General features: G+C 38.8%; 3 protein-coding genes and 1 pseudogene across 6 annotated transcripts; 3 read left to right on the top strand and 1 right to left on the bottom strand.

The window, feature by feature from the left end:
- The first annotated feature begins 1,456 nt into the window (after nucleotides 1-1,456).
- Nucleotides 1,457-3,950, top strand: LOC104705939 (uncharacterized). Its single transcript, XM_010422042.3, has 2 exons — nucleotides 1,457-1,747; nucleotides 1,940-3,950. The coding sequence occupies exon 2, from the start codon at nucleotides 2,019-2,021 to the stop codon at nucleotides 3,810-3,812; it is 1,794 nt and encodes a 597-aa protein (XP_010420344.2). The 5' UTR covers nucleotides 1,457-1,747; nucleotides 1,940-2,018; the 3' UTR covers nucleotides 3,813-3,950.
- A 62-nt stretch (nucleotides 3,951-4,012) lies between these two features.
- Nucleotides 4,013-6,364, top strand: LOC104705941 (putative UDP-arabinopyranose mutase 5 pseudogene; annotated as a pseudogene). Of its 2 annotated transcripts, none has more exons than XR_015564491.1 (2): nucleotides 4,013-4,584; nucleotides 5,009-6,364. The product of XR_015564491.1 is annotated as a putative UDP-arabinopyranose mutase 5 pseudogene, transcript variant X1 (transcript). The 2 variants fall into 2 exon arrangements; XR_015564492.1 differs by having other exon boundaries at nucleotides 4,418-4,610.
- A 20-nt stretch (nucleotides 6,365-6,384) lies between these two features.
- LOC104705940 (uncharacterized) lies at nucleotides 6,385-9,576 on the bottom strand. Of its 2 annotated transcripts, none has more exons than XM_087463073.1 (8): nucleotides 9,057-9,576; nucleotides 8,866-8,957; nucleotides 8,067-8,770; nucleotides 7,767-7,837; nucleotides 7,482-7,571; nucleotides 7,193-7,387; nucleotides 6,952-7,117; nucleotides 6,385-6,701 (listed from the first exon to the last, which is right to left on the bottom strand). In XM_087463073.1, the coding sequence occupies exons 1-8, from the start codon at nucleotides 9,420-9,422 to the stop codon at nucleotides 6,526-6,528; spliced, it is 1,860 nt and encodes a 619-aa protein (XP_087319199.1). In that variant the 5' UTR covers nucleotides 9,423-9,576; the 3' UTR covers nucleotides 6,385-6,525. The 2 variants fall into 2 exon arrangements, with proteins under 2 accessions (XP_087319199.1, XP_087319200.1); XM_087463074.1 differs by having other exon boundaries at nucleotides 8,067-8,781; nucleotides 9,057-9,512.
- Nucleotides 9,577-10,140: 564 nt separating this feature from the next.
- Nucleotides 10,141-11,070, top strand: LOC104709170 (uncharacterized). Its single transcript, XM_010425824.1, has one exon. It carries the CDS (start codon nucleotides 10,141-10,143, stop codon nucleotides 11,068-11,070), a length of 930 nt encoding a protein of 309 aa, XP_010424126.1.
- Nucleotides 11,071-17,051: the final 5,981 nt, after the last annotated feature.

A 17,051-nucleotide genomic window follows, 5' to 3' on the forward strand; every position in this document is an offset into this window, starting at 1 on the left:
ATTGAAGAGTTTGAGTACAGAAGCTTGAGGCCGACTTGGACAAGCCGAGTGGCGGCTGCTTAGCTGGATGAACATCTTGAATGGAAGATTCAAGATGAGATCATTAAAAGAAACTTTCCTTATCCAAAAAGAAAAAGGAAAGTTCTCAATTTCCTATTTGTTGTATAATAGGAAAGTTGCCAACCCTAAGGGTTGGGCAATTGATATAAATACCAAGAGGACGCTTCATGAAGACTTGCGCGCTTCAAGGTAGTTCTGAGAGATGCACACAAGATGTGTGGTGTCGCCCCATCAACAAGATAGATAGATCGTTTGATGGTTTATTCATCTAGAATAGAATGATAGGCATAGTAGTGTTTGTATCATATGCAGTTGTAATTGCTATCTTGTTCTAGTGAATTTGTTCTGGACTAGGTCCCGGGAATGTAGGAAAAACCGAACCCTGTTAACAAAGCTTGTGCGTTATTTACTTTATGCTCACACAAACACAAATTCGATCGTAACTAGACTTAGCCACAAATATGCGTTTTCAAAGACAGCTAAAAAAAAGAAGAAGATGGGAAGCATTGAAAAAAAGAAGATTGGAAGACAAATTCATTGAAATTTTTGTCCAAATGTTTTTTTTGTATATCAATCATAGCAACATGTATCAAATGAATTTTATCAAATGATTCATTGATAATTTTAGGTAGGGGTGGACATTTAAACCAAATCGAACCAACCAAAACCGACCCAAACCCAATCATACACTCCAACCATTCTGTGTGTTTTTTCTTAACCCAAACAGTTTGGTTCGGTTCGGTTTAAAGCTAAACCAAACCAATAACCCAATATACTAATTTAATTATTTAATTAATAATATTAAAAATTATTAATATATGATCTTATCTATTTGGTTTCTATTTACATTATTTTCAATTTTCTAGCTTTTATTTATTTATTTGATTAATTCACTTACAACTTGTTGTTTAGTTTATACATATTATCAAACTACAATAAATTTTATTTTGTAATATTAATTGATTTTAAACTAATTAAAACTGAACCAAACCGACTGACCCAAATACAAACCAAACCAACTTTGGTTGAGTTTGGTTTTACCAAAACCGCATAAACCAAACGAACCCAACCCAACCCAAATCCAAATTTAAACCAAAATGCCCACCGCCCAAACGAAAACATTAAAAAGAATTAACTAACATGTTGAATTTAAGAAAGAAAAGGTTATATTGCTAAATTTTGGCTCAAAACATATCTATAAATGGATGAGAAATATTATAATGATGCAAATATATTACATATATATTGGTTTCTAAATTGATAAAACAAAAATTAGACTAGATTTGAATGATTTTTCTTTATCTTTTCAATGTTCTAACTTCTAAGTAAACATGTAAAAATTTGTTATGTTAAGATTTTTTTTAATTTATCAGAATTTGTTATATTAAGATATGATACCAAAAGAAGAGGAAAAATAAAATTAAGGCTAGATATGAACCATTTGAGAATGAACACGTGGCATGATCTTTAGTTAACCTTTCCACTTTCCCATCCATCTCTCTTCCGTCTTTCATTTTTTTTTGTTGTGTGTGTCGCCGTCTGCAATTTCTCCCCGACGCTGACGATAACCCTACCGGCTTCAAATTACAGTCGCTTAACGCCCAGTAATCTGATTCAATCGTTCTCTGATCTCTGTCGCCACCTAGAACCAAGCGAAGATCCCCATAATTTTCCAATTTCTAGAAAGGTGATGTGTTAATTTCCCTTTAATTCGCTGTCTAGAATCTGAAATGCTATTGATTTGGAAATGGGTTTCTTTTAATTTCATAATAATGATTTTTTTTTTTTGTTGGTTAATTGAGCTTATGATCTTGGATTTAGGGTTTTGTTTGTGTGTTCCGATTCTGAGATTTTACCTTCTCTCTCTATCTCCTAGTAGGTTTCAAGCTGTGTCCTTGTGAGGTTATGATAAGTGTTTCGCATTGAGATCAACAAGACGAAATAAACCCTTTTTCCAGATGCAATGCCTAATGGCTGATGGAGCTTTGATTACTTTAGATTCCGATGATAATATTTTAGCATCTGAACATGTTTTAGCAGTAGGTAAAGAGTTTCCCGATGTGGAAACTTGCAGAAGAAGTTTGAAAGATTTGGCTATTGCTCTCCATTTTGATCTCCGTATTGTCAAATCCGACCGTAGTCGGTTTATAGCCAAATGCTCTAAAGAAGGCTGTCCCTGGCGTATCCATGCCGCTAAATGTCCAGGCGTTCAGACATTTTCTGTTAGGACGCTTAATAGTGAGCATACTTGTGAAGGTGTTCGTGACCTCCATCATCAGCAAGCATCAGTTGGTTGGGTTGCTAGATCCGTAGAGGCACGGATCAGAGATAATCCTCAGTATAAACCCAAGGAGATATTGCAGGATATACGTGATGAGCATGGGGTTGCGGTTTCTTATATGCAGGCTTGGCGTGGGAAAGAGCGGAGTATGGCTGCGCTTCATGGGACTTATGAGGAAGGGTATCGGTTTCTCCCTGCGTATTGTGAGCAGATTAAACTAGTCAACCCTGGGAGTTTTGCTTCTGTTTCTGCTTCGGGACCAGAGAATTGTTTCCAGCGGTTGTTTATTGCGTATGGAGCTTGTATCTCCGGGTTTTTCAGTGCTTGTAGGCCTCTTCTTGAATTGGATAGAGCACACCTTAAAGGGAAGTACTTGGGTGTGATCCTCTGTGCTGCTGCTGTTGATGCGGATGAAGGTTTGTTTCCGTTGGCTATCGCCATTGTTGACAATGAAAGCGATGAAAACTGGTCGTGGTTTCTATCTGAGCTGAGGAAGCTTCTAGGGATGAATACTGATAGCATGCCAAGGCTCACGATACTCTCGGAGAGACAGAGTGGAATTGTAGAAGCTGTGGAAGCTCATTTCCCAACTGCTTTCCACGGGTTTTGTCTTCGTTATGTTAGTGAAAACTTCAGGGATACGTTCAAGAACACGAAGCTTGTTAATATCTTCTGGAATGCGGTTTACGCGCTCACAGCAGCAGAGTTCGAGTCCAAGATAAACGAAATGGTTGAGATATCGCAAGATGTGGTTGCGTGGTTTGATCTCTTCCCTCCGCATCTCTGGGCTGTAGCGTATTTTCAAGGCGTGAGGTATGGACATTTCGGTTTAGGGATCACTGAGGTTTTATACAACTGGGCTCTCGAATGCCATGAACTACCAATCATACAGATGATGGAACATATCCGGCATCAGATATCAGCTTGGTTCGATCACCGTCGTGAGTTGAGCATGAGATGGAACTCAATACTTGTGCCATCCGCAGAGAGACATATAACAGAAGCGGCTGCGGACGCACGGTGTTACCAAGTTTTACGAGCAAACGAGGTCGAGTTTGAGATTGTGTCGACGGAGAGAACCAACATAGTGGATATACGGACACGAGTTTGCTCGTGCCGTCGCTGGCAGCTTTACGGACTGCCGTGTGCGCACGCAGCTGCAGCACTGATCTCGTGCGGTCGGAACGTGCATCTGTTTGCAGAACCGTGTTTCACAGTGTCGAGCTATCAGCAGACTTATTCGCAGATGATTGGGGAGATTCCGGATAGAAGCTTGTGGAAGAATGAAGGAGAAGAGCTTCAAGGAGGAGGGATCTTGAGGATAAGACCGCCGAAAACGAGGAGACCACCAGGTAGACCAAAGAAGAAAGTGGTTAGAGTTGAGAATCTAAAGAGACCGAAGAGAATTGTGCAATGTGGAAGGTGTCATTTGCTTGGACATTCTCAGAAGAAATGCACACAGCCAATTTGATGATAGACGGTTCTTTCAGTACCTTTGTGTTTTTCTGTTACCTGTCTTGTTTTGATGTAACTTGTAATGTTTTAAATTGCACTCTTTTTTTGTAGAGACTTGTCTTCAAATTGGAAAAAAAAAAAGGTTCTGGCTTAACTTAACCGGGTTTTGAGTAAATTGATCTGGTTCTTGATTGAGTTTCTATTTTAGTTTTTTTTGGTTCTTGATTCAGTGTCTAAAAAATAGTCACATTGGGCTGTTTCCCTCTCGGTACGATCCCATAGTGCCACAATCCGTTCTACGTACAACAATATGTTGAACTACTTCAACAAGTCGACGAGTTACAACAACAACCAAAAACTTCGTTCGGTTTGGATGATGGACTCGTTGATTTACTTCACTTTCGGTTCGTTCTCAAAACCGATAAATTCTTGATCGAATTAGACAAAATGGTTTGGCTCGGTTCTGTGTTGAAACGAATCATAGTGATTTGTATAATTATATGGTTACGTATATCAATCAGCGTTGATGCTCTGATTCAAACCGGATTGGTTAGTTTCGGTTTGATTAGAAACGAAGAAGTGTTTGGGCACTTTAACGCACGATCGATCAAAGAGAAAATTGCGGGACGTAGCAGCAAATGCGCGAGACGTTTTTGGACCAATTCTACAGTAAAGTGATAAAAATCTAATTCATACCCACGATTTGTGTTTATCCCCTCTGAACAAAAAACAAAAGAGAACCTTGGATCTGCTGCATTCTCTCCCAACCTTCTTCAACCTTGAACCAGGTCAATCTCTTGCTAACGAAAACAAGGTTCTTTCGTGTCGTAGATTTAGTTATAATTTCTGGGTATTGCTTTGTTTGATCTGCAATTTCGTTTATTCTCTCTGGGTATCGTTCGATTCTCGTTTTTGTTTCTGTAAAAATGTGATTTTTCTTGATAACAGGATCGTAGTAGATTAATCGGTTTGCGATTGCAATGTTTCAATTTTTTTGACCATACTTTTTAATGCGAACCGTGAGTTGACTGAGAAGTAGATGTTTGATTTGATTAGGTTTGATGCTATGGTGTGTTTGGATTAGAATTTATCTCTCTAAATATGCACTGATGAGTGATATGATCTAAAAATTATCTTTTTACCCTTGATTGGTTCACATTGATGCTGTTTGGAGATCTTCTGACCAAGCTCAAGTTTTTATGTATCTTGCAGAAGAAAGCTTTTAACTTTGCTGCTTACAAGATTGTTGAAAATCAAAAGATGTCTTCAGCTGAGATCAACAAGAATGAAGTCGACATTGTCATTGGGGCTCTTAACGCTGACCTAACTCAGTTTCTGACCAGCTGGAAGTCCTTTTTCTCTGGTTTCCATCTGATTGTTGTCAAAGATCCTGAGCTTAAGGAGGAACTCAACATACCAGAAGGCTTTGATGTAGATGTCTACTCCAAGACTGACATGGAAAAAGTTGTGGGCGCATCCAATGCCACCATGTTCTCTGGTTATTCTTGCAGATATTTTGGTTATCTCGTATCTAAAAAGAAGTACATTGTCTCAATTGATGATGATTGTGTCCCGGCTAAAGATCCCAAGGGGTTCCTGGTGGATGCTGTTTCTCAGCACGTGATCAACCTCGAAAACCCTGCCACGCCTCTCTTCTTCAATACCCTTTACGATCCTTATTCTGAAGGAGCGGATTTTGTCCGTGGATACCCTTTCAGTCTCAGAAGTGGTGTCCCTTGTGCTGCATCTTGTGGACTTTGGCTTAATCTAGCTGATCTTGATGCTCCAACACAAGCTCTCAAGACAGAGCAAAGGAACACTGCATATGTTGATGCGGTTATGACTGTCCCTGCTAAGGCTATGCTACCCATAAGTGGAATCAACATAGCTTTTAACCGCGAGTTGGTTGGTCCAGCTTTGGTTCCTGCACTCAGAATCGCTGGAGAAGGGAAAGTGAGATGGGAAACACTCGAAGATGTTTGGTGTGGGATGTGTCTGAAACATATCTCTGATCATTTGGGTTATGGTGTGAAAACCGGACTGCCTTATGTCTGGAGAAACGAGAGAGGAGATGCGGTGGAGAGTTTGAGGAAGAAATGGGAAGGAATGAAGCTGATGGAGAAAAGTGTTCCCTTTTTCGAGTCACTGAAATTGCCTGAGACTGCACTCAAAGTTGAAGATTGTGTGATTGAGCTTGCTAAGGCGGTGAGAGAGCAATTAGGTTCAGATGATCCTGCCTTCACGCAAGCAGCTGATGCTATGGTTAAGTGGATCCAGCTCTGGAATTCTGTTAATTCTAGCGGTTAAAGTTAAACTGATGAATCTATCTCTTGAGGTTAGATTCCTTTATCACTCTTGAGGTTAGATTCCTTTATCACTTTAGGTTCCTTTATCACTTCTACCAGAGATTTTACCAAAGTCGTTTGCTCAAGTATCATCATGTTTATTTCTTTGTTTTTATCTAATTATAAGCAAGCATGTTTTTGAGTCTTTCAATAATGTAAACCTTGACTGATGAAACCCATCTGGTTCTCAACTTGATGACAATATATATTGCGTCGCTTTTAATTCGTTTCTCTATTATCATCTTGTAGAATAAATTTGCTACTATTAAGCAACTTGGTATATTCACAAAGATACAAGATTGGTCATTCCTTTTGTTCTATAAATGTGGAAGTTACAAAGAGAATAGAAACAATACATGTTAGGCAAACTCTTAGTTCTAACTTCTATGCACCGTGTTCCGTGATTGAAGATGATGATGCTTTGGGTGCCAAAGCATTGAGCAAAGATTGAGTGTCTATAAGTTTTCCCCTAAGCAATACATTGTAGTCATACAGAAGTTGAAATTTCTTCTTGATGTCCATTGCGTCCACTTCTGAGCCAGAGGACCCTTCATTGAACTCTGCAATAGAAACAGTACCAGTGGCAAGAGTTCAGGTTTTTGAAATCATATTACCAACAAAGGTTTTGATTGAGATCCTTGTTGCAACCAGTGTTTCTCCTCAAACAGACTCAATTTAGATCTATACTTATTTCCACTTCTACTTCTAAAACCTAAACTGTACGACACATCTACCTCTACTAAATTAAAGATCAATTGGAACAGTATGGATGTTAAAATTATCTTAAAATGGCAAAAGTGTAAGCCATACCCATTGGAGGAGGTAGAGGGATTATATCGTCTTCACTACGAGAGAGTGGATGACTTTGAGAAGAGTGGCTTATACTCTTCTTATTTGAGATACTATCTCCATTAGCCAGAGAAGAAGCCGAATCGAAAGAGCTCATTTCTAGACTTGCAGGTTGTGGAATAACATTCTGGATAAAAATAGACAATTAAGAACTCCAAGGGTCAAGTAGGAAAGGAGAACCCACAAATAAAGAGTTGTTTACCTTCTCAACGCATAAGCTAGGTTTCTTGTTTGACATGATAGAATGCTCCGCTTTTGTTCTTGATGATCCACCTTCTGAGTTATTAGAAGATGTTGAAGGTCTGTTCAAACCACAAATTGCTGATACATTTTTCGTTTTGATGGCATCATCGACCAATATGCTGCAATCCCATGTGTATGCAACATATCTTCTCAGCTAAAAATGAGAAGTATTCTATGAGCAACTTGTAATAAGAAACAAGGCTATTGCAAGAAGAAAAGCCAAAAAGAGGAGAGGGGAAACCAATTACTTTATCCCAGTGATCTAGAGCTTTACGACGATTCCGTATCTTCCTGAACACAGTATCTTCATTTCGCAGCTTCTTGACCCTGTACTCACACTATTTAAAGACCCGAGTTACCACCATCAGAATTAGCTCAAAAATGACTAAAGAATTTTCAAATACTACAGTAAACACTCGCTCTACTACATAGATCATGAATACCAAACTTTTGAGAAGTCTCCTTCAAGAAGAGAGAAAAGCGAACGAAAGGAAAGGTAAACGTGAAGTAGAGAAGAGAAGAAGGCTTCAAACCTGCACTAGTAGGTAGAAGAATATGCCAATACTGATGCAATACAAACCACCAAGATCGGCAAGGAAGCTAACTGTAAAATAGCAACCAGAAAAGAACAAGATATTTAAGTTTATAACTGAAGCTGCTCTAGTATTCTCTTACTGCACACTAAATCAAGATACTGGACGATGTACATGCCTGCATTTCGCGGTGGAACTATAAACAGAAGTGTACATCTCCAGTTGATAAGAAATAACTACTAAGACTTGAAGGATTCACAAGAAGTGATTGGACAAAGTAAATGGAGTAAAGTTACTTACCAGGACCAAGTATATTTTCATGGTCGATCTCAACAATATAAGCAGAGAGATAGTTGATGAACAATGTAGTGTTGAGTATGCCATCTGTCGACCTCCCCATAGATGCCTGAAGCTGATTAGTGTCTCGGTAAACTGAGCCAGGGATAAACTCGTGAAAAAGAGGTTGGATTAGCTTTAGATCATGCAAATGATGGTAAATCTGAGGAAACAGATTAAACTTCAAAATGTTCCCTTCAGTTCCACGGAAAGTAACAGGACTTTCATCAAGGATGCTTCCGTTTCTCAGAGTGCCACTAACAAAACTCATATGCTTCTTCTTGTGAGCTCCATTCTTAGACGTAAAGTTAAACTTAAATCCAACAGCAGCAGCAGGGGAATCAGGAAGATCAACGAAATGCCACGAGATATAGATGTAATCGCTAGTGAGACGACACCTTTTACACTTGAAATTCACAGTTGGCCCTGAAGTTGTGTTCTGACAAGTATAGTTTCCTAAACTAGAAAGCGAAGCAACTTTGAACTCACTGAATCCGGGATTACCAGTGACCACATTACCGATTCCTCGTAGATTCGAGCAACTCATATCAGAGACAGCAGTGATGTTAAACTCCAAATCGTTCTCGAACGAGATTAAATCTGGAGAACTAGTAGCTCTCACATTGTGAACTTCAATTGTTCTCTTGGTTATGATTTGGTAAAGCAGCCTGTGAAGAAACTTTTAAAAAACAAGTCAGTGTTTGTTTCTATAAGTATTCAACGGACAAGAAGACTAAAATTCTCAAGCTTTTTCAAAACTCACGCAGCGAATAGTCCAATGAAAACAATCCAGCTCGCAACAGACAACGTTCCACCAAGTTCTGTTTTACGTTTCTTGACAATTTGCTGATCATCCTGCAAGATTCAACTACTTAAATTGGTAACCTAAAAAGAACCAAAATTGATAGAAGAAGCACAAAAAGCTCAAAGGAGGAGTGGAGAGAGGGCACTAACGAGCCAATGTCTAGTGGAGAAGAAGACATCGAGTCGAGTAATCCACCAACGGAGATTGAACCAGACATTACGACCATCGCCGAGATTTGTGAACCTCAGGAAGAAGCAAAAGACTAACCAGGAGAGAAGCATAACGAGCGTGGCTTCTAAGAACACAGCTTGAGACTGCGTGAACTTACGGATCCTATCGAAGGCGAACAAAGTCTCGGCGAAGGATACTACGCTGTAGCTGACATCTTTGTCCGTTGAGATCTCCGACGGCCAACCGAAGATTTCGCAGCTACCGGAGCTCCGGTTAAGAAGCTGACCAATCCCGCACGCACAGCGCGTGGCGTTGTAAGTTATGGAGTTTTGAGGGCACGCCATCGCGGAGCTTCGAGATGAAGAAACGCAGACCGAAGAAGACGAAGACGGGTGTGAGAAAGAGAGAGAGACAAGGAGAAGAACAAAAGGGGCAAGAAAGGAATTTCACTTTTAATATTTTAATATTATTTGGTGTACAGCTTTAAAGAACCAGACCACGGAAGCAGAAGAACCAGCCTGTTAAGTAAAGTGGCTTGTCTTCGTCAAAAGGTCAAGAACCAACATATTTGGCAAAACCGATTGGTTTGTGTTATCCGGTTCGGTTTACCCATCAAAATTTCCCGCCAGACCAAACAAACCGCTAAAATCAAATGTCAACTACAGGATGAGAATATGAGATCATACCCTCTGTTTCACGCGGTGATCAAAATATATTTATAAACATTGTCTGCATTTTACATTAGTTCTCTTTTTTTTTTTTTTTTTTTTTTTTTTTTTTTTTTTTAACTAGATTATTTATTTTTCTTGTCTTAAGTCATTATTCCCACCGGATGATGCGAAACGAATTTTAGCAATGAGCTTAAAAGACGGACATGGGGATCGCTTTATTTGACCCTATACAAGGTCTGGTTTGTACTCTGTTAAGAGCGGATACTGGTTGGTGCAGACTCTTTCTTCTCTTTATGAACCACGTGATGACAACATGATCAAACAGAATGAGCTGAAGGCAAAGGTATGGAAAGTGAAAACTGTTCCCAAGATAAAAACCTTTCTTTGACGCATGTTGTCTGGAGCGTTAGCGATTTCTGAAAGGTTGGCTTCGCGTGGTTGTGGTGGGGATGTATCCTGTATGAGATGTGGCTCCAATGCCGAAACTATTTGTCATATGCTGTTTGTATGCCCTGTAGCGAGACAGGCTTTTGCATTGGCTAATATCCCTAGCCCAGTTGGAGACTTTTCTATTACTGAGGTGGATAAGAATTGGGAACATCTGCTAACGGTAATGCAAGATGACGAGGTACCATGTATGGTAAGAGCTGCTATTCCATGGGTGTTATGGGGGATTTGGAAGCACCGGAATACAGTTGTGTTTCAGGGCAAGAATGGAAATATCCGAGATTTAATTACCAAAGCATTCGAGGATTCGAACCAATGGCAGGCAGCTCAGTCTTTGCCTGCAGAGGCTAAACTACACTATCCGGCCAAGCAAGGAGCTTTGGAAAGAAAATGGTGTAAACCTGTAACGGGTTTTGTGAAATGCAATATAGGTTCTTCATGGTATAGTAAGTCTCGGTTGTCGGGTGGCGCGTGGATTGTACGAGACGAATATGGTCAGGTTCTTTATCATGCGAGAGATGCATTACCGGCCTCCGACTCACAATTTCTAGCTGCTCTACAATGTTGTTCATGGTCGATTGAAGCTTTATGTATTCTTCAGGTTGCTAAGGTGGAAATTGCCTTGGATAATGCGATGGTCATTGACGCGATCAATAGTCCTACAGCGTGGCCACGTTTCAGTCTTCTCTTGAGCAATATACACGAGAACCTCTCAAAATTCGGGTCTTGGAGAGCTACACAAGTTGCGAGCACTGCAAACTCTGTTGCGATGGCTATATCAAAGAGTGTTACAAGAGATGGCAGGTTACAGTCTTATCTCTCACTTGGAGGGCCTTCTTGGCTCCATCATCAAGTGAGAAGTGAGGCGTCTTAATCGTTTTTGCTTTTGGTTTTCCTTCTGCTTATGTACTTTTCTCAAACTTTATTTGGAATGTTATCAGACGACAAAAAAAAAAAAGTAGTCCCCTTAATCTTGGGAAATTGATAAGCAAATATCTTGATCTTGGTCTCAATCTTTAGTGTTATATGTACAGTATATATGTTGTACCCTTAAAAGTTTTAGTAAACGTAATGAGTAGATCTTTACATGGTAACTTAGACTTTTGTATTCACATCAAAGACTGTTGATGCGAGAAAAGAACAATTTTTGGAAGACTTTACATATAAATGAAATCATTCTCCATTGTCCACATAATTAACTTGATAACTTCTTCATCTTCATCTTCTTTTCTCTCAAAAAAAAACGAATGTTCCCAGGATAAGAAAACATGATGTGATCGCAAAGGAAAGGAGTACAACAAGTAGGTGCTGTAGCATATATTGAGTGACGAAGCATGAAGGAGCAGATTACTGTGAGCCACAAACAAATTTTTTATTATTATATACATATAAAGAAAAAAAGGAACAGAAGTGAAGTCGTTTCAAGTAGAGGATTTATTCCACCTGCACTTGGTGGAGGAGCTTCCTCTTTTCCCCAAGTCTAAAAGAACCCAAATATATGCCTTTATGAAAATTGTCCTGTTTTGTTTTTTAATACGGAATTGAAAGAAAGATTAGTGTGTGGATATTGATGATTATATTGGAGAAGTCATATGTAATCTTGATATGATTGTATATTATGGTATATATATATCTTTCTATTTACTTCAGTCTTCAATGATTGTTAGTGAACATGCATCTTTTCGACCAAAGACATCCTCTCCTTTTATTTGTTTCTTCTGATTTGATTTGTAACTTTAACAGCATCATTACATTTCTGTTTAGCAAATATCAGATAATTTCATATAAAGATTCATTTATTTAAAAACCAAACATCTAAGTTAATATCCTCGAAACAACATTAATTATAGCATTATATCCTAGTCTCCTGGAGTTCAAAAAACCTAACTTAGGAAGAACATATCATGTTTTCTGGTCTGAAGAATTTCAATTTTTCCTGGTCTGGGATAAAACATCATAACGTCGTCAAAAGTCCAAATTAACTATTTCTAAGATGGGTTTGGAAATCTGGAATAAACCCTCAAATCATGCTAGCTATTTCTGACATAATTGAAGAATAATAACGAAAATATGTATGGAGGATGAATAAAATGAATAAAAGTTAAAACTTTTTATTAATATGTGTATACAAGACTGTATTATCAACACATCAAAGGAAATTTTTAAAAGCATATTATAGATTTGTAGACATCAAGTGATAAATAGAACTTATTCGACTAGCATTATTATTCACGCTTATATATGATCCCTCAATTTCACCAGTGAAGGATGCTCCACGTTTTCACATATTTCTAATCCACCAATTTTAATTTTTGTTCCATCAGTCAAATTGCCTTTCATTTGTTTTGGTCCGACACTATATGTATACGTACACAAATAATGTCTCTTTATATTTATTTATTTGTTTGATCCAAATCTTTGGTAAAGATCGATGGGTGTTGTTTTATCATTCCAAAACCATGAAAGGTTATTATCAAATCAAAACATAATTATATGCTTTCCAGATCATGTGTACCATGTGCATGATTCTTAGTAATTAGGTCGAATCAATTTTCTCATCATGAATATATATATGTACTAGAAAATATTTTATGATTTGTGTCATTGAACTAGTATAACATGTTGTGCACCTAGCTAGCTAGTAACATGCGCTATTGTAATAATTATTAGAGTCAAGAATGAAAAATATAAACGAACTTTTGTTGTGGTTAGTGTAGTTTAGAACTAGGAACGCAAACAAAAAAAATGAAAAAACCTCATAAAAGTAAGTTATTTGCAGAAAAAAGAATTACAGTATATCAGTCTTAACTTATATGTTCTAAAAACCATGGGATGTTTTTTTCTTTTCGTTTATAAAATCATGATGATGTTGGATAAACTTTAACACTTAAGGCCCAAAATATCTTACAAAGGAATGTTAAGGACAAGAAAGGGTTAAGCATAATCCTACTAGAATTAGGAGATATCTAGTTCTAATAGAAATAGGAGAATAAAGCACTATATATATCTTTGATTGAGTTGTGATCAAAGGTATGAGAAAGAGTGCAAACATTGTTTAGTTTTGAGAGGAGATTTTCTAAGCAATAATATAAGAGAGCTATTCTTATAAAAGCAAAGTCTTTCTATCTTATATTTGGTATCAGAGCAGGTTTTGGTAGTGATTATCGAACCACAACGATGGGTGAGATCATAGCTTCATCACGTCCAAAGGAGTTGGACAAAGCTATTTCGATTCAGTGCCCTCTTTTGACTTCTACGAACTACACAATGTGGTCCATGAGGATGAGGATCATGCTGCGTATTCATAAAGTTTGGAAAACAATTGAACCAGGATCGGATGATCCAGAAAAGAATGACATTGCTACAGTTTTGTTGTTTCAATCAATTCCGGAAACACTTACCATGCAGGTTGGTAACTTGAGTACACCAAAGGCGATTTGGAACTCAATTCAGTCAAGGAACCTTGGAGCAGAACGTGTCAAGGAGGCACGTTTGCAGACACTCATGTCAGAGTTTGAGAAGATACGCATGATAGAGGCAGAGAAAATCGACAGTTTTGCTGGAAAATTGTCTGAAATCGCAACCAAGGCAGCAGCGCTTGGTGAAATCATTGAAGAGCCGAGACTCGTGAAGAAATTCCTAAACAGTCTACCTAGAAGTAAGTTCATTCACATGGTGGCCTCGCTTGAACAAGTATTCAACCTCAACACCACAAGTTTCGAAGACATAGTGGGAAGACTAAAGGCGTTTGAGGAAAGGATTGCAGGAGAAAGATATCCTGAAGAAAATCAGAACAAACTTATGTTCTCTAACTCAGATCAACATCAATCAAGCTATAACAATGGAAATAGTAGCTTTAGAGGTAGAGGACGTGGTAGAGGGAGAGGCTATAGAGGAAGAGGTTATCGAGGAAGAGGTAGAGGAAGAAATAACTCGCAGTATAACAACCAGAATAACACACATGATCGATCTAATACTGAACAGAACCAAACTCAAGAAAAGAAGGACAAGGTCATCATCTGCTTTAGATGTGACAAACCGGGTCACTATGCCTCGCAGTGTCTGGAGAAAATTCAGAAAGTTCAAGAAGCAAACAAGGTCGAGACATTGGAAACAGAGGAAGCGGATAAATCTCTGTGCATGCATGAAATTGTCTATTTAAATGAAGAAAGGGTCATTCCAAGAAACTACACTAAGGAGGATGGGATGTGGTACTTAGACAATGGAGCTAGTAATCATATGAAAGGTCATAAGGATTACTTTTCTGAGCTTAATGAGAACATTGGAGGTAAGGTGAAGTTTGGAGATGGGTCTTGTGTAGAAATAAAAGGAAAAGGCTCAATAATTTTTCAAAGTAAAAGTGAGGAACAGGTTTTAGTGAAAGATATTTACTATATTCATGATCTCAAGAGCAATATTTTGAGCCTGGGACAGGCTACAGAGGTTGGCTGTGATGTTCGTATGAGACAAAACTGGTTAACTGTTCATGATCCGAGTGATAGGCTGTTGGTGAGGGTTGTGAGATCGACTAATAGGTTGTACAAAATTAGTCTCAAGGTTGGAAGACCAGTTTGTCTGCATACACGTATCAAAGATGATACTTGGAAGTGGCATGCTAGGCTCGGTCACATTAATTTCAAGGCATTAAAAGCAATGTCGCAACAGAAGATGGTTCATGGATTATCAGAGATTAAAGATGAGAAGAAGCTTTGTGAGTCATGTCTCGTTGGGAAGCAGGCAAGACAGACGTTCCCAAGAGAAACAATGTATCGTGCCTCCAAGACATTGGAACTTCTTCACGCTGACTTATGCGGTCCTATAACACCTGCAACATTAGCACATAACAGATATATATTTGTTATTGTGGATGATTTTTCAAGATACATGTGGTCAGTCTTGATAAAAGAGAAAAGTGAAGCGTTTGGAAGCTTTAAGGCGTTCAAGAGTAGTGTTGAGAAGGAACTTGGAAGAGAGATTATTACCCTTAGAACGGACAGGGGAAGTGAATTCACATCAAACGAGTTCAATGTTTTTTGTGCTACAAACGGGATCAAGAGACACTTGACAGCACCGTACACTCTGCAGCAGAACGGTGTGGTCGAGAGAAGAAACAGGACTCTAATGGAGATGACAAGGAGCATTCTCAAGGCCATAAAGGTCCCAAATTATCTGTGGGGAGAAGGAGTTCGTCACAGTACATATGTGATCAATAGGATACCTACTAAGGCATTGAATAACATCACTCCGTATGAATGTTTGCGAAAAAGGAAACCATATGTTGAACACCTAAGAGTATTTGGGTGTATAGCTTATGCTAAAACTGATACTGCAAGTCTCAAGAAGTTGGATGATCGTTCTTTGTCTTTAGTAAAACTTGGCATCGAACCTGGATCCAAGGCATATCGACTGTTCAATCCGTCAACTAGAAGAATTGTAGTCAGCAGAGATGTTGTTTTGATGAGGAAAATAAGTGGAGTTGGAACAAGACAGAAAATAGAGATTGCAGAGAACCAGGGATGTTTCATATGCAGTGGGGAGAAATAGAGGATGCTGGTAAAGGACCAATATCATCGAGTTCTGTAGAACAAGATCAAGTCGATGATTACAGAGCAGACCCAGAGGATGATATAACTCGAGAAAACAGAGTGGATGACGAGAATGTTGTTACTCAAGAGAATCAGCAACCGTCTTTAAGAAGGTCAGAACGTCAAACGAAGACTCCTAAGTATCTTGATGACTATGTGTTGTTAGCATCAATCGAAAGTGAGATTTTACTACTGATGATCAATGATGAGCCACAATTCTATGAAGATGCAAAAGGACTAAAAGTATGGAGATTAGCTTGTAAGGATGAGATCGACTCTATCAACAAAAACAAGACTTGGATTCTTGTTGATAGACCACAAGGTGTGAAGGTAATTGGTCTCAAGTGGGTTTTCAAGATTAAAAGGAATGCAGACGGAACAGTGAACAAGTACAAGGCCAGGCTTGTTGCAAAGGGCTATGTGCAAGAGAGTGGTGTCGATTATGAAGAAGTTTTTGCTCTTGTATCTCGCATGGAGACAATAAGAATGTTGATTGGTTTGGCTGCATCGAATGGATGGGAGATCCATCACTTGGATGTAAAAACTGCATTTTTGCATGGCGAATTGAAGGAGAATGTCTATGTAGAACAACCATAAGGTTTTCAGATCGAGGGGGAAGAACATAGAGTTTACAAGCTGACAAAAGCTCTATATGGCTTAAGACAAGCTCCACGAGCCTGGAACACTAAGTTGGATCAAATCTTGAAGGAGATAAGCTTCAAGAGATGTTTGAAGGAGACTACAGTGTATGGAAAGGAGAAAGGAGGTGATCTACTAATTGTTGATGTTTATGTGGATGACTTATTTATCACAGGCAACAATCTTAGAACGATTAAGGAGTTCAAGGAAGGGATGTCGTCGAAGTTCGAGATGTCTGATCTCGGTAGACTCACCTACTACCTTGGCATTGAAGTGCATCAAGGAGTCGATGGTATCACCATTAAACAAGAAGGATATGCACAGAGGATTTTGAAGGAAGCAGGACTTCAAAACTGCAACTCAACAGTGATTCCAATGGAGTTTGGGCTGCAGGTCTCTAAGTCGCCTGATGAAACAGAGATAGATACTACTCGGTTCAGAAGAGTTGTTGGTTGTTTGAGGTATCTCTTACACACTCGACCTGATTTATCCTTTGCGGTAAGTGTTGTAAGCAGATACATGCAGAGCCCGAGGAAGTCTAATGGAGAGATCATAAAACAGATTTTGCGGTACCTCAGAGGAACGACATCATATGGTCTCAAGTATAAGCGTGGAAGTTTAAAGGAGATCG

Source organism: Camelina sativa, chromosome 8 (assembly GCF_030686135.1).
Source record: "Camelina sativa cultivar CO46 ecotype springtype chromosome 8, ASM3068613v1".
In the NCBI taxonomy this organism is placed as follows: Eukaryota; Viridiplantae; Streptophyta; class Magnoliopsida; order Brassicales; family Brassicaceae; genus Camelina; species Camelina sativa.

Coding starts and splice junctions, on each gene's coding strand:
- LOC104709170 (XM_010425824.1), top strand. CDS start 10,141: ATGTTGTCTGGAGCGTTAGCGATTTCTGAAAGGTTGGCTTCGCGTGGT.
- LOC104705940 (XM_087463073.1), bottom strand. CDS start 9,422: ATGGCGTGCCCTCAAAACTCCATAACTTACAACGCCACGCGCTGTGCG. Junction 7,572..7,766: donor TCTTCTACCTACTAGTGCAG/GTTTGAAGCCTT, acceptor GTCTTTAAATAG/TGTGAGTACAGGGTCAAGAA. Junction 7,388..7,481: donor CTCTAGATCACTGGGATAAA/GTAATTGGTTTC, acceptor TCTCATTTTTAG/CTGAGAAGATATGTTGCATA.
- LOC104705939 (XM_010422042.3), top strand. CDS start 2,019: ATGCAATGCCTAATGGCTGATGGAGCTTTGATTACTTTAGATTCCGAT.